Source organism: Labeo rohita, chromosome 3, assembly GCF_022985175.1.
Source record: "Labeo rohita strain BAU-BD-2019 chromosome 3, IGBB_LRoh.1.0, whole genome shotgun sequence".
NCBI lineage: Eukaryota > Metazoa > Chordata > Actinopteri > Cypriniformes > Cyprinidae > Labeo > Labeo rohita.
This window is the reverse complement of record NC_066871.1, coordinates 51,943,643-51,960,367: the sequence shown is the minus strand read 5'-3', so window position 1 is coordinate 51,960,367 and position 16,725 is coordinate 51,943,643. Positions and strand designations below refer to the sequence as shown.

The window sequence follows — 16,725 nt, the reverse complement described above, 5'->3', positions numbered from 1 at the left end:
AGATTATGGACTTTACACCTGCCAACAATGGACAGTGAATGGACAACAACAAGGAACTGATTCACATGTTTATCTGCATGTTCTTCATGGTAATTTTACGATTATGTGGTCAGTTTAAAAAAAAAAATTCTTTATTTAAACTCTCATGATGATTGTAAAGTGTGTGATTTGTGTGTTATTTTGTGTTTCAGTCTCTTCATCATCCTCACAGACTGAGATCAGTGCAGGCAGCTCTGTGACTCTCTACTGTCAGTTGTATTCATATTCTGGAGTCTCTTGTGATGATTGGATCCGTTCTGAGGGAATTCAGCTGTTCTGGGTGAATCAGGCTGGTGTTAATCTGACAATATCAGACTCCAGATATCAGATATCAGCTCCAGGACACTGTATCATCACTCTGACTACAACACTCCTGAATGAAGATGACAACAGAGAGTGGAGATGTGAAGTTACTCACAGACATCAAGTCAAGACCTCAGTCACATATACTGTCAAGATTTCAGGTGAGAAAACAACCTCATTAATTGTTATGGAAGTAGGGCTGTCAAACGATTAATCGCATGCAAAATAAAAGTTTGAGTTTGCCTAATATATGTGCATGTACTGTGTGTGATTATTATATATGTACAAATACAAACACATTCATGTATATATTTAATAAATATTTACAAGTATATGTATTTATTATAATTTATGTTATATATAAATAAAATATTTTGTACATAACATATTTCTCTTAAATATATACATTAATTTGCACATATTTATATATACATAATAATTACACACAGAACACAAACATATATTAGCCAAACGTAAACTTTTTTATGCGATTAATCACGATTAATCGTTTGACAGCCCTATATGGAAGAGTCACTGAGTCTCTGTTTAACCAGTAAGTTTGTTTTTAAATGCTTTTATTTTGTTTAAATGGAACAAAGTCAGACTTCTGGTTAAAAATGACCAGCCTACGAAAAACAGCTTATAGATCTCTTGTTATTCTATATAATCACCAAATATTGGATCCAATCTTTTTGCCTACATATTTTTTTCTCAGTTAGGACAGGTTTTGTATTTATTTTTTAAACTCATTGTTCATAGGCATATTTGATCTGAGGATAAACTTAATCTTTGTGAAAAATAAAGTATGTAATGCTCAAAATAGTATGTGTGTGTGTGTGTGTGTGTGTGTGTGTGTGTGTGCATGCATGTGAGCGTGCGTGTTAGTGTGAATGTTCATGTATCCACACACCCTCTGGCCTTCCTTAACTGAAGCACAGGCTCCTCTGTAGACTCTCTCCATCAGTTCTTATTGTATGGACTTTGCCCCTGGCCTGATAATGTGTGTAACCCTGGTTTTCTAAATAGGGAACAAGCTGCTGCATTGCTTCATCATGGAAAATCCGAGGAGAGATGGTGCAAGCGCTGGGTGTTGTTTCCCATATAGCGCCAGCATCGCAGCGTCTCGTTCCCTATTCAGGAAATCAGTGTTATGTGTTATGTACAGTATGTAGCTGAGACATTTTCATGTATTAATATAGTTCACTTAGATCCAGTACATATTTATCATTTATGTGATGTGAAGTATTAAGATGTTATATTTATACAAGAAATCCCATGTGTGTGTCCTTTCAGATCCATAACACTTATGTAAGTGAACTGGCCATACCTCTATGTTGTAAACTTCAACATTATATAATGCATTACACTCTGTAAAGATGTGCGCCATCCTTCATCATTACTCCAACTAATGAGATTTTTAGACTACAGTGGACCCACAGCTGAACAACAGAACTACAGAAGCATGAGTTAGCCGATTAGCAAGACATGTGCAGGGTTGTTAACATACACAACTACGTTACGTATTTTGAATGATCGCTAGAAAATACAATCATCAATTATTAATCATACTTACAGGTAGAGGTTCAGATTAGCAAGCCGGTCCAAATAAACTCTGCACTGATCCATCTTTTAAGAGCAAGCGTTTGGTGAATCCCATGTTGTACTCCCTGAGATTGGAAAAGCAGTCGTCAGTAAAATGACAGGAACACAACACAAGATTGGAACTGTACTGCTGAGGTGTTGTTGAAAAAAATGAATGTTAGCCACTGATTCTTTGTAGATTCATCTTTTGGCAGTGAATATAAAACAAATTTACTCTCACAGCATAGAATACAGCGTCTTCTCAACATGACGTAAACCACATGGAAATTTTGTGTTTGTGGACGGGCAAGTTGTTTGCGATGTAGAACGTGGGCGTACATTATGCAAATCTGTTACTTTGTGACGTATGGTCATAATGGAATAAGATTCGAATTCCTGACGACTCGTTCAGGCGATTGTGAGCCAGTCCTTTTTTTTTTTTTTTGATAGACAATAACTTTATTTATCATGCACTGTTGGCTTCACAACTTTGTAGATAGTTTGTTCACATACAGCTACATGACACTACATGAAAGGAATTATTTGAAAAGGCATAATAGGGGCACTTTAAGAAAACTGGCTCGTGTAGGCCTCTACACTGAAGTACAACTCTCATAAGCCCTGTCATGATAAAGTCTGTTCCCCATGGGTTTCCTCAGGTTACTGGTTATGGTTAGGTTTAGACATTTCATAGGAATCTGGAGAGTTCAGCTCTTGAGGGAAAAGTGTTAAAAGATGTTATTGATGCATTTGCATATTAACTGCAGGTTAAAACGGCCTTAACTGTTCTCAGTTCTCCCAATTCTTCATAATTGTGTGACTAAACAGCCACTATATAGCAGGACTAAACACTTAATTGGTCAGATGAGAGGAAGTGAACAAACACACAGTTGTGAGCATATAATGAAGAGGAAGACTGACAGAAAGAGAAAATGGCTGATCAGTGTCATTTGTGTCTGCTGGGACTGATCATTCTCTCTTCACTTCTCACAGGTAAACAAATCTGTTTTTTTCATTCACATTTATTGGGATTAGTGTGGGAAAGAGTTAATTATTTTTTTATTGAGATAAATCAATGCATGAATACTAATTGAGACTGTTGTCTAATTTGCATTGTAGTTGTTTTCTCAGAAGCATCTTCATGAGTTCACTGTGATGAGTCTGTATCCAGATACAGTCCAGGTAAGAAACTCTGTTGAAGTGATAAATTGGGTTAAATTGAGTTTGACTTGCTGAAACAAATGCACAGTCCTGCTGTCCTGATGTTTGTCAAGTGTCCAGCAGGTGGCGTCAGATCTCAATTCCAGAGAACTACTGTTGGGATTGACTTATTATTAACTTTCATATACATTTTCATTGTATTTTTTTGTGCAACAAAAAAACTTACGAGTAGTTCATCTACCTGGAATCAGAGTATGTAAGCGGAGTGGAGTGGGAGCGGAGCGCGGAGTGGAGCGGCGTGATTTTTAATGGAGTGAGGAGCGGAAATTTTAAAAGTCGGAGCGTTGTGGTTTTTACTCGCTCCAAGAGCGCTCCACTACCGCTCCATCACGAGTACAATTCATGACAACGACCCATAATATAACTGCATATATAGCAAGAATTCACGTGTTATACATAGCCTATTTAGCTAACTTGATAGAGATGGATCACTCAAATTAGAAAGAATGTGAAAACTAGGATGACGGCAATGGACATGAGCAGAAAATTATAGTTTTCAATGAAGTTTGTTCTTTCAAAATACTGATTATTTTCAAGTGAAAGCGTGGTTTAAACAAGTACACTTATTCACACACAATGCATTTAAACAAATGTAAACTCACTGTGGTCATCTGTATATCCGATTTCGAATGAGAAGAAATCTATAAGAAACGCAGCGATCTGTACATAAAATAACTGACGAAACGTATTGTTATTATTAATATTATTATCGCAAACATTTGCACTGCAAAAAGCAGCAATTATACATTTTAATGCTGACTGACAACCATGTTAGCTTGGCATGAGGAAAAAAAGTTTGCGCACTAGTGTTCCAATAAGCCACTTTAAAACTATACTTTCGTTTTATTCCTGTTATTTTCTTCTTCATTATACGTTATGAACAGAATTGTGGTATTTCAAACATACTGATATAGTTTAGACGCGGAGCGAAGGCGGAGCGGTGTTTCTGGTATCAGTGAGCGAGGAGTGGAGCGGGAGCGGGAAACGGTGAACCCGGAGCGGAGCTGGAGCGGAGCGGTTATAAAATGCACGGAGCGCGGAGGGGAAATTGTTGTCGCTCCACTCCGCTCACATACTCTGCCTGGAATCACTAGCCGATGCTAATTTTTGCTGCTTGTTCTTTATGGATGGAGAGTATTATAATGAGTTACACAATGCAATTTACTAACGTTTGCGCTCATCAAATTTCTGGAAAATGTTCCTTTATTCAACGCCCCAAAAAAGCATGTCTTAAAGCAGGCGGTAATTTGCGCTGCTCTTGGTAGATTGCGCTGGTCATCATGGAAATGGAAATCTGGCTGCATCAGTTTTCTTTAATGTGTGCATTGTCAGTAAATCACATGCAGAATTTTCCCCATCCATCTGTGCTTTTATAGAATTGTTCTCTAATGCTAATTTGCTCTGTTTAGTAGGTATGTCACAATACTCAATATAATATCGAACCATTCGGTTCAACCTCCACGGTTCAATACGTGCTTGTAAATTGCATTTTTTTTTTTTTTTGGTTTGCATTTAAATAACTTCCTTGTTTTATTTCTCTCAGAAATTGCTATATGTGTGCCCGCGATTTCACATGCTGAGGAAACGCTTTCCCACTTATATTTGAAAAAGCAACACACGCAGGACATCTTCCATTTTAATGACATCCAATGATAAGCCTTTCTAAACCTGTTGTCCAACAAAAGAGTTATAAAAACAAAAGTTATAAAAAAAACATTATAACTTGTTTTTAATTCACAACATCAGTCGAGTGTTTATAACTTCCTTGTGTGATCTGATGTGGATTCTTATCACAGAATGAGGCAGACAGTAAATTCTATACTGATATTCTATGTATGTCGATTAGCAATGGCTTATGAAAATACCCAAGATGGCTTGAAGAACACAGATAAACCATATGTTATTGCAGACGAGTGTTTATTGTCCTTACATTTCATTATTCAAAATGTTTAACGTTATATCTTGTTTTTATACAGCAATAGCGATGCTTTTAACCATATTAGAGAAGCTGGAACGGAACGTAATCAGTGCTACTTCTTTGACGCATATGTGTGTTTTTTTTTTTTTTTTTTTTTTTTTTTTTTTTTTTTGTTTGTTTGTTTTTTTTTTGCTTGAAGGTGCATTCTGGTGTCCAGTATGAATGAAACCCATCCTATTTTGTGTAAAAATCGAAAAAAATAATACCTCTCTCAAAAGAAAAATTAAGCAGACATACACTAAACCATGCTACTTCTAGTGCCTAATGTGTTCACATACTGTAGATTTATTTAATTTAATCGAAATTTAATAGACATTGCATTCAAGTGAATTTTGTTGTCAGTTGTTGTTTTTTAGGGGCAGTCATGGCCTAATGGTTAGAGAGTTGGACTTGTGACCCACAGGTCACGGCTTTGAGTCTCAGGTCTGGCAGAGATTGTAGGTGGAGGAGTGAATGACCAGTGCTCTCTTCCACCCTCAATACCACAACTGAGGTGAAACTTTTGAGCAAAACACTGAACCTCCAACTGCTGAGTGTGTTTACTGTGTGTGTGTGTGTGTGCACTTGGATGGGATCGATGCAGAACACAATACAGAGTATGGGACAACACACTTGGCTACACGTCATGTCACTTTCACTTTCGTAATTAAACCTGGATTAAAATTCTGTTATTTTAAAATTCTGTAAAAAGACTGAACTTAGGCCACTGTTAACTGAAGAGAGTTTAATGACACACAGTAGCTCACTTACAGTAAAAAGAGGAAATGTCATTTCACACCCGTCAGTCTAATCTGGGTTCAGAGATGATCTCTGCTCTACTGCAGTTAAACTGAGTCTCACATGTTTCCAAACCTCAACAGTGAGATCACAGCTCTGAAACACTGCTTAAGGAATAATTGATGACAGACATGTTTGTTTTTCTGTAGCTGTTGGTAATTTATAAAAAGATAGATCCAGTTTCTTGTGTATTTGTGCAGTCAGTCACACAACAGCTCTTTCCTCTTTTAAACATGTTTCTAGTGATTTCACAGCATTCAAGCTGAACTCTAATGATGTCACTCAGTATTTCTGTCACTCAGTGAGTGAAACCGCAGTGACTCCGCCCACTGTGACATCATGTGCTTCTGTTCACACTCGACTGACAAACATTCACAAACATTCAGCAGCACTTTGATCTGCTTTAGGCTCGATCTATCGATTGATATCTATCTACCTGTCTATCTGTCTGAAATTCTGATGGAGATGGAGATGGAGTTTAATGTCATTCAGCAGCTCACTTAAAGAAAAAGCGGAAGCAGATATTTTATTTGATTAACATAAAAGTTTACATAAAGGTTACAGAGGCCTAACATAAACCCTGGAGCATAGAAGACAATCTGAGAAATATATCTTTATTTTATTTATTTTAAGAAAAAAAGAGGAGGTGTCATTTCACACCCATTGGTTCAACTGGGGTTCAGAGATGATCTCTGCTCTACTGCGGTTAAACTCAACAGTGAGATCACTGCTCTGAAACACTACAACTGCTATAATTAATATGCTATTTTAGTTATAAATGTGTAGAATGACAAATTAACCATTTCAGCATTATAAGAAAGCCTTGACTCTGAAATAGATGCAAAAGATCACTGTAAAACTTCATAAAGACAGAGTTTGTTTGACTAAATGGTGATCCCATAATCGCTTTATCGTAATCATTTGCAGAAATACAACAAACAAATTATATTCATTGTGATTTAATTTTCTTTTTTGTGTAAATGCATCTTTGAAAACAGCAATCATGAGTGTCGTGGTTCAGGTGAGATTCAGAGCAAATATCAGCAGTAACAGTGTGAAGATCAGTCAGAATATGATGCTGATTCAACACTCGTCCATCATGCAGTGATATAGTGTCAGTCAAATAAACACTCAGCCAATCAGATCAGAGGAAGTGAACAAACACAGGAAGAGCTGATAGTATTTAAAGAAAGAGTTGTGAGCATATAATGAAGAGGAAGACTGACAGAAAGAGAAAATGGCTGATAAGTGTCATTTGTGTCTGCTGGGACTGATCATTCTCTCTTCACTTCTCACAGGTAAACAAATCTCTGTTTTCTCTACAAGACATTTAGTTTAATTAGTCTGGGAAAGAGTTCATTTCAACATGATCAGTTTATTCTTGTGTTACATAAAGAACATACTGGATTATTCCTGAATGCACTAAAACTAGACAGATTCACACTCAATCATCTGATGCTGAATTATTTTCGTATTAAGAGTGTATTTTTGATTTCAACAGCTCTCTAATAAAGAAAAATAGTTTATTCTATTTTGAATCCGATTTTATGGTGGTATTTTATTATTTTCATTCATTGATATATTATGTAGCGAAGGGCTACCTGAATTTTTAGGGCTAGTAAGGTATCATAGCGAGCAGGAGGTGTCGGTCAGACCACTCAAAAGGCAGAAGGGAGTATTAATTCAACCAACTTTATTGATCATAAGATGAGATGATCAATGGTAGTGAAAGGAGACAGCCTTTACATACACTTGAGATGTTGTCTAGATGACAGAATACATGAGGATGAGCTGGGTTACACTGAGAGAGGTTTGGGTACTGAAGTCAATGAGAGCTCTTGATAGCACTCAGATGAAGTGAATGTTTTAGCTCTATTCAGTCTCTAAATGACAGAGGCCAAGCACATTGGGAAGGTGAGGCTGAATCATCGGGGAGTTATATTTACCAGCAGGAATCAAACGTACATGCTCTGAGATATACAATTGTTACTGCAGTTGGTTCAACTCAGGACAGACTGGATGATTATCAGCGGACAGAAGTTTGACTGTATGATTGTAGATATGCAGGGCATATGTGTACAGGGTTCATGGATGCATGTGGTTTATCTGCAATAGAGAACACGGATCCACCATCAGAACTTAACATAATAAACTAACATCATTGACAAACATTATACACTGCTCTCCTCAAACTGGAATACAATAGCAAACACTGAATATAACATCAGATTTGTTGACGTCTACAGAATCAAAAATAACAGCATAAACATTGTCACTCAAACTGCACTCATAGAATCATCAGACGCAGCACATGAGCATAACATTATCACGTAGCATCTCTCATTTGGAAACTGCGTCAAAATTTTACTACGGAATAAAGAGAAGTCTTAAGCTAATGTAGCAGATCCCAATCTGTACATAAGAATGTCACTCCGGAGACGTCAGGTTTTATTGGTCCGCAACACATGGGACACTGTAACACATGGGACACTTAATTAGAATGTTGCGTTCATCACGCTATCCTCTCTCCACGTTTACACACAGATTTAACCGAGATGAGGAGAAAACTTTTTAGCATGTTGCCTCGCCTGCGTCCAATCGCGGTCTGAGGCTGACGTAACTCCCCAAAGGTATAGCGCGCAACATGGATAAGAGTCCCATTTAAATAAAACGCCATAATTAAAGTCCCTACACACTATAACACAAAATAACTGGTGTAGGTATATAATACATAATAATTGTCTTTAACAGTGACAAATAGTTTTGGGAAGTTCATCACAATAAAATACAATAAAATTTATATTTATCTTCCCAACTGGCTACATTCACCCCGCTGAACTTTACAAAACTAGTCCAATACTAGTGACTAATGGACACCACTGGGGAATGTGATCACACTCTATCAAAACACGGTATCTTCATGCAACATATGTGTTACCCAACTTACTGGGAGAGCGACAAAAGAAAGTTGGCCAGACTCTCTAGTGTCTGCCCGCAAAAAAAAGAAGTACCATAGACACTACTTCACAGATACTTAAAATGATCACTACTTGAACAATACCCCAGATGAATAACACCAACAGGGAATATTTAAACCTGACTTAAGGGGCTTTTGACCTGAGAAGCCTAAGTGAGGGGCTACGCAGTAGAGTTTTCTGGGTCATAAATTGAAGTCTATTAACTGGTTTTACCAATCTGCCAGCCCTTGTTCTGACTGGCTGAGCGGTATCAGAAGGCGATGGAATAGTCTCTCCAGGGACTTGGTCAGCTGGTATTGACTCTGTCATGTCACGTTCAATTTCCTCCACTTCTATATCAGAAAGGTTAGGCTCAGAACTCTGAACGGTTTCCAGATTCTCACTTTCAAGAACCAATCCATCAAGGACATCCTCTAGTCTTGAAATAGAACTTGGATCTCTGGTTCCGTCTTCCCCTGATGAACTTAGTGGACATGCTGGGGGAGGAACTGTTCCATCAGTTTCATTACCAGCATCCTCTGATCCATTAAAAGTAGTATCAATCACAGACTCGTCAGTCTCATAATCTGAGTTTGATTCATCGGAGATTGGTTCTTGACTCTCTTCAATGGGCAAGAAGTTGGCTCGTAAGAGTAAGTTCCTGTGAACCACCTTCTCCTGATTGGTCCGAGTATTCTTGACACGGTAGGTATGACATCTTGTGTCCGCAGACACCACAACATGCAATGTTGAGTCCCACCTGTCGGCTAACTTGCGTCATCCACGCTCTCCTTTGTTGGCGAAGAGCACATAATCGCCTTCCTCAATGTCTCGGCCTTTGATGTCTTTGTTATATTAGTCAGTTTGCCGTTGTTGACTTGCGGTGTTGTTGGCCTGAGCAACTAACATAGCTTCTGTGAGATCGTCCTTCAGTTTCCTCACATACTGATCATAGTCCGCAAAGTTGTTATCACGATCCACATTCTAAAACATCAAGTCGACCGGCAATCTAGGAATACGTCCAAACATAAGGAAAAACGGAGCAAAGCCGGTTGATTCGTGGACAGTACTGTTGTAAGCGAACGCCAGGGTTTGCAGCATTTGTGGCCAGTCCTGTTTGGCTCTCGGGGTAATGCCGTGGTTCATGACTTCTGTATGCCAGCAATCTGCAACAGCTCCTTAATCAACCTGCTCTCGAAGTTTGCTCCTTGGTCTGAATGGATTCTTTGTGGAAATCCATAAACGCAGAAGAACTTATCCCATAAGTGACGAGCGACTTGAGATGCTGATTGGTTCTTGCACAGGAATGCATTTGCCATTTTCGTAAAGTGGTCTGTTACCACAAGAACATCTACACTCTTGCCAGAAGAGTCCTCGGCAGACCAGAAGTCTATACAGACCAGTTCCAATGGACAGACAGTACGGATGCTTTCTAAAGGGGCTCTCCCTTCTGGTTCAGGAGTTTTGCTGACCACACAGCGTTGGCAGCATCTCACGTAGTTTCGGGTGTCGTTCTCTTGTCCAACCCATGAAAATCTCTGTCTAGCCAAAGACAATGTTCTTCCTTGGCCTTGATGGCCTGCCTCGTCATGGATGCCACGCAATACTTCGCTGACCAGAGAATCAGGAACTATGAACTGGTAACGTGTAAACTTAGTCACTGGATCTTTGCGGACACGGTATAGTATGCCATCCAACAGCTTCAATCTGTCCCATTGCTTTAACAGTTTCACGGCCTTGTAAGGTTCCTTGGCTCTTTCTCTCCGAGACGGCCTTCTTCCTCGACACACATAGAGAAGAACTCTTGAGAGCACATTGTCACCTTCTTGCTTCTCACAAAGCTCCTCCAGAGAGTAAACAGGTAAGGGGTTCTGACCAGGAGGAATCATTTGTTGGGTTTCTTGAGCAAGCCAGGAAAGTGCTCTACCTTCTGCTCCCATTTCCCACTTTGTCTGAGCTTCGAAGACAGTGGAAACTTGATCAGAAGACAAGGAACATTGCTCTAATGGATGCTCAGCATACTGGTTGTTCGCACTGAGCCTAAACGAATCCTGTACCGTTTCTTCTTTTATCAGTTCAGACTGTCCCAGCAGGCGATCGTAAGACTCAGCCACGAGTCTATGAGTCTAACTCACGTTAGCAGGGACAAATGGTTGATGGCTCAGTGCGTCAGCAACCACATTCTTGGTGCCAGGTATATACTGGATGTCGAATGTGTACGGGGCCAACTTAGCCACCCACCTCTGTTCGCACGTGTCTAGTTTCAGTTTCGTTAAAATATAAGTCAATGGATTATTGTCTGTCCAGACTGTGAAAGGGTGTCCCTTTAGCCAATGGCTAAATTTGTCACAGACAGACCATTTTAATGCAAGAAATTCAAGACAGTGCGCAGGGTAGTTGGACTGAGCTCGAGTAAGCACCTTACTTGCAAAGGCGATTGGCCGCACCTTGGATTCCCCTACAGGCACTTGTGATAAGACTGCCCCTATACCGTCCAGTGAGGCATCTGTAGAGAGGATAAATGGCTGGGTGAAGTCCGGGTGCGCCAACACAATGGAGCTCAAAAGGGCCGACTTAAGTTGTTCAAAAGACAGGGCACATTCTTTAGTCCAGTCTGATGAGCTGAGTTTCCTGAAAACAGCACCACCTCTTGAGTAACCTTTTTTCCTTTGGTTGCTGCAGTCAGTGTGAAGAGCGGTTTGGCAATGCTAGAACAATTGGGGATGAACCGTTGGTAATACATAACCATACCCAAAAAGGATTTGATCTTCCTTGGGGATGGCGGTAATAGCTGCAATTTTGTCTGGATCAGTTGCAATGCCGTGCTCATTCACAACATGGCTGAGAAACTTTACACTCCGTCTAAGGAAGTAGCATTTTTTGGGTGCTAACTTCAGCCCGTGAGCACTCAATCTCTCAAAAACCATCTCCAACCTCTCCAAGGCCTTTTCCTCACAGGGAGCCATCACTAGGAGATCATCCAAATAACATAGCATGAGAAAGTTTTGGTCTCCAAATATACCCATCATAAGCCGCATAAAACTCGCTGGGCTGTTGCACAGTCCCTGCGGAAGACGATTGAATTCATAAAGCCCTAGAGGAGTGGTGAAAGCTGTAAATTTTTTGTCTTCCTCACTCATGGGGATGTTGTAGAAGCTGGACGTGAGGTCCATTGCGCTGAACAATGCATTTCCTCCTTTGTGGTGCGTGAATTTAACCATCGGTAATCAACACATACTCTGAGATCTCCACTCTTCTTCCACACAAGGACTAAGGGAGATGCCCACTCGCTGCTGGATTTGCGAATGATGTCCCGCTCTTCCATCTCTGATAACACCTGCCGTAGCTTCTGGTAGTACCTGTAGGTATATAATAGGTATATAATACATAATAATTGTCTTTAACAGTGACAAATAGTTTTGGGAAGTTCATCACAATAAAATACAATAAAATACAATAAAATTTATATTTATCTTCCCAACTGGCTAGATAAAAGTAAGGGAGGGGTTGACCTCATTGCTACCAATGATGTTAGCATGATTACTAACTATGCACACAGTGATTGGCTGATATGGGAGGGGTCTCTATCAGACATTTAGGCCTATTCATAGAAATATTTTGAAAAGTGCGATTGTAAACATGAACCCGTTTGGCTGTTGCAGTCACGTTTCTTGCAGGGTCTCATGCATGAAACGGCATTACAAAATGCAGCACTTATGTTAAAAGACATTTAGTCGCATCTCCGTTTATGTTTTTCCTATTCCACTGCCCACGTCACATCTTTGTCAACACAAAAGCTCATTCTGTTTGAACACGTTTGCAGTTTGGACGCTTCTTGATATGAGCGTGTCACACGTGGGCCGACATGCGGTTGGATCGTTCTTTTTTTTTTTTTTTTTTTTTTTTTTTTGGGGTTATCACTGGCAGATTGTCAAAGTGTCTAATTCTGAGGTTTTGTAATATTTCTATTCAAAATCACGATGCTGTGAGGCAGATAGCCGGCAACAGCCATTTTAGGATAGTTTGTGGCTTGGTCGTAGTGCCTTAGGAGTCCTCTTCACTACTCCTTACGTTTCACAGACGTAGGAGCTAGTTTTAGTGCTAAAACACATTGTGAAATACTCTTCGAACAAAAATGTAGGAGTCCTAAATTTAAGAGTGACAAGCCTATTATTTTTACGATTTTTTCCTAAATCGGCAAGTTATGAGTTACTTTTAGCTTTATGATGTATTGTTTTAAGGGAAAACCTTTAGCTAAAAAAAAATTCTTACTATTTAGGAGAACTCTTAGTGGTAAGATAAAATGTTTTGTGAATACGGGCCCCGGGCCACATCTGGGTAAGAGTTAAAATCAATGTAGCCCAGATTTGGACCAGTTCTGCTATATTTGGTTTATTCATGGCTGGCATTTGGGCCTTTCTTTGGCTTGCTTGTGGCCCAAAACTGGCAAACAGTAGTGGACCACCCAAGTGCCATCATTCCATGCGGTATATGGGCCAGATGAAAGTGTCAGGTGTGGGCCTGATCTGGGCCTGAGGAATTTTGTTATCTGGGTGCTTGGATTTCGGCTGTTGAATTGGATAAGATCTTGAAAAATCACAATAAGGATTGTGACTTTGGATTAGATCACAAAATCCAATCTTGGTTTTGATTGGGATCAAGTTGTCAGTTTGTGTTGTTCAAAACATCTCAGGTTACGTTTGTAACCCTGGTTCCCTGAGAAGGGAACGAGACACTGCGTCCTCTGCGTCGCTATGGGGAATGGTTATACCCACGCTGCCATGCTAAGGGGAGTGCCTGTCATCATAGAGGCGAGCACTAAGTAACAACTCCCTTAAGCTTAAGTTAGTTGCCCCTGAGACGTAGTGTTGGATGTCAGTGACATTATCCCCTACGGCCAGAGCCTGAGCTGCATACCCAAAGACTTACCTGAAAGTGGTCTAAAACACTGGACCCGGGGTAGAGCTCGGAGCTTGGAAACAGAAGGTATTACTTTAAGGGGATACTGCCAAGTGCCTAGGGTTTGCCTAGGTTTGGCCTGTCACCCAGGGGGCTAACGCGGGCTCTGCATAGGTTCCCTCATGAACCGTAGTACAGAACATAAGTTGTAACTCCCTGCTCAAGAATGCACAAGTTGAGTGGGGCCCAAGGTGACCGGGGACAACCAACTCAGAGGATGGGCACGAGTTTGAGCGTTAACCCATATCCTAGAGAATGTGCAGGAACTAGCGCATGTATTACCGTTACTTTAGCCTGGCAGATGCTCATAAGGAGTGGGTCCCAAGGTGGCCAGGGTTTTAACCAACTCAAGAAAGGGTACGGGCCATAGTGCGTGAATCCCTACCATAAAGAATTGTAAAATGGACGCAGAACTCCGGTGCATTCCATACCACAATATGGATTTTAGAAAAGTGCCCAAAGGTTCATGTGTGCACTTACCATATACATGGATTTGAGAAAGCGCCCAAGGGTTTGTGCAAGGGTGATCTGATTCCAGGATATCAGATATAACAAGAGTAGTATAAGCTGTTTTGGGAGAAGGGGGTAAAAAGATGGGCTCGGGTCGGACTCGGGTCGCATGGAGCATTGCTTTCCTTACTCCATGCGGTTGTGGTATGTTTCCAACATATTATACAGACAGTGTTACTACAAAAACATAAGAAGCTGTTTCCTCCATCTCCACTATCCAATTAGTCTCAGACGTCATGCACACGGAATGTTGGCTAAACGTCTGATGCATATGGTACACTTCCATGCACCGAAACGTGACGCTGAACGAAACGAACTGTGATTGGTTGCTTGATATGTCGGTCAAATGGCCTTATGGGCGGGCCTTGGCCAATGAAAGCTGCCATGAATTCCAGACCTTCAGCCGTCAGGGAAAGTCGGGGCAAAATCGGGCTAAAAATCCTGTAGTCTGAGGCCGGCTTACGTCAGCACTTTCACAACAGCCAATGCACGACTGCAAAACAGCTGCTGTACGGTCCATTGGATAGTGGAGGTGGAGGAAACTGCATCTTATGTTTTTGTAGTAACACTGTCTGTATAATATGTTGAAAACATACCACAACCGCATGGAGCAAGGAAAGCAATGCCCCATGCAGCCTGAGTCCGACCCGAGCCCATTTTTACCCCCTTCTCCCAAAACAGCTTATACTACTGTTTTAGCAATTAAAATAGTTCAGTTTTGTATGTAATGGTAAAGTGATTATATTTCGTTTCGTTTTTTTATTAAGTTAATTTAGAAAAACATTTGGAGCATTTTTCTTTTCGTTAAATATAAGGTTTTTTTGTTTTTTTGTTTTTTTGTTTTTTTAATTAACGACCAAGCGGTCAGACAGTGCAGACAGTGAGTTCATATGTTTAATCAGTTTTGCCTTCTCAAATCACGACCTGCCTAAAGTAAAATCTATTTTTTAATTATAAACTGTATTTTTGTAAATTGTAAACATCAGTTGCTGAAATGACGATCGGTTGCGTAAGATCACGTGAGGTGCTCCCTCCTTCATGATAATCTTAATAATAAAATAATACAATTTTACAATGAATTCAAATATATAGTTTATACGATAGTATAATAATAATAATAATAATAATAATAATGCCAGTCTTTCCCTTTTTCATTTCCTTATAACAGTTAAAAAAGGGGTTTTGTTTTCAGGAATAATACCCTTTAAAATCCAATATGGGTTTATTTTTTATTTATTTGTCTTTAGTTTGATGAACTCTGTCTGAGTTGCAAGGTGTCAGGTCTGATGATAAATTCCAATCATGGGCGACTGGATTTTTCAAGTGTTGTATTGGAAATGGCAGATGAGGGACGAAACAGGGTCGTTTGCAAACTGGTTCGGACGAATGTCCTCCGAATGTCCGCCAGCGAACGTCAAAAAGAGGACCAAATGCGGACGTAAGTGAACGTCCTCAGAACGTCCGTCAGCGGACGTTACAAAGCGGAGGTACTGAGGACCTAAACGTACGTTTGCAACGTCCTGGGGAAGTCCCCTGTTTGCTGGGTCTTAGCCACTCGTGGTGCCAGCTTGACTTTCGTTCTGGGAGTCAAGTAAAGTCTGAGTGCAAGTACTAATAAGAATTAAATGTGGTCTAGTGGTTTGGACTCATCACACGAGTGACCTGGGTTCGGTTCCTGTTTCAGATATATTTTTTTTTTGTTTTGTTTTGTTTTTTTTTATTATTATTTTTTTTTTTTTCAACTTTTGTTGTATTTTGGGCAACCTCCACTACACATGCTAGGTCAAGATAAATCTTTTCATTATTATTGGATCTGCCAGTTTTTGTAAGTGTAAATTAAACATCAAACACAAACTATGTTAAAATGCCAGCATTTCCAGCACACTGAATTCACCCACTCATTTTCATTTAACTATAGGGAACATGAATGAGGGTAGTGGGAATGATTTCACATACAGTTGGAATATTTTACTAGGGAGCTCCTGACTGTGTGTGTGTATATCATTGAAAACAAATACAACACACTTTTCATCATCTGCATTTGTCATGTAATAATTAAATGCAGGCCAAGCAACTGCACACAGAGATAAAGATTCTTTAAAATATGCCAATGAAAGTATAATTCTGTATTTCTCCATATTTAAAACCAGTGTGGTCAAAGTAACTCTCTTTATTCCCCTCTCAACCCTAATGGTTATCTTTGGTTATCTTTGTGTTCTTGGCACCAAACCCAACTTCTCCCCAGGCGTTGCAGCAAAAATGGCTGCCCACTGCTCTGTGTGTGTGTGTTCACAGTGTGTGTTTGTGTGTTCACTATTCACTGCTGTGTGTGACTGGTTAAATGCAGAGCGCAAATTCCGAGCACTGGACACCATACATGGCCATATGTCACATCACTTT

The 16,725-nt window shown here is 39.9% G+C and overlaps 1 protein-coding gene across 1 annotated transcript in view; it reads left to right on the top strand.

Moving 5' to 3' along the window:
• Positions 1-16,725, top strand: part of LOC127161351 (uncharacterized) — a 1,226,263-nt gene that overhangs the window by 454,061 nt on the left and 755,477 nt on the right. The window contains exon 3 of the mRNA XM_051104045.1: positions 192-503. Coding sequence (XP_050960002.1) covers positions 192-503 — 312 coding nt within the window. The remainder of the gene's footprint in view (positions 1-191; positions 504-16,725) is intronic.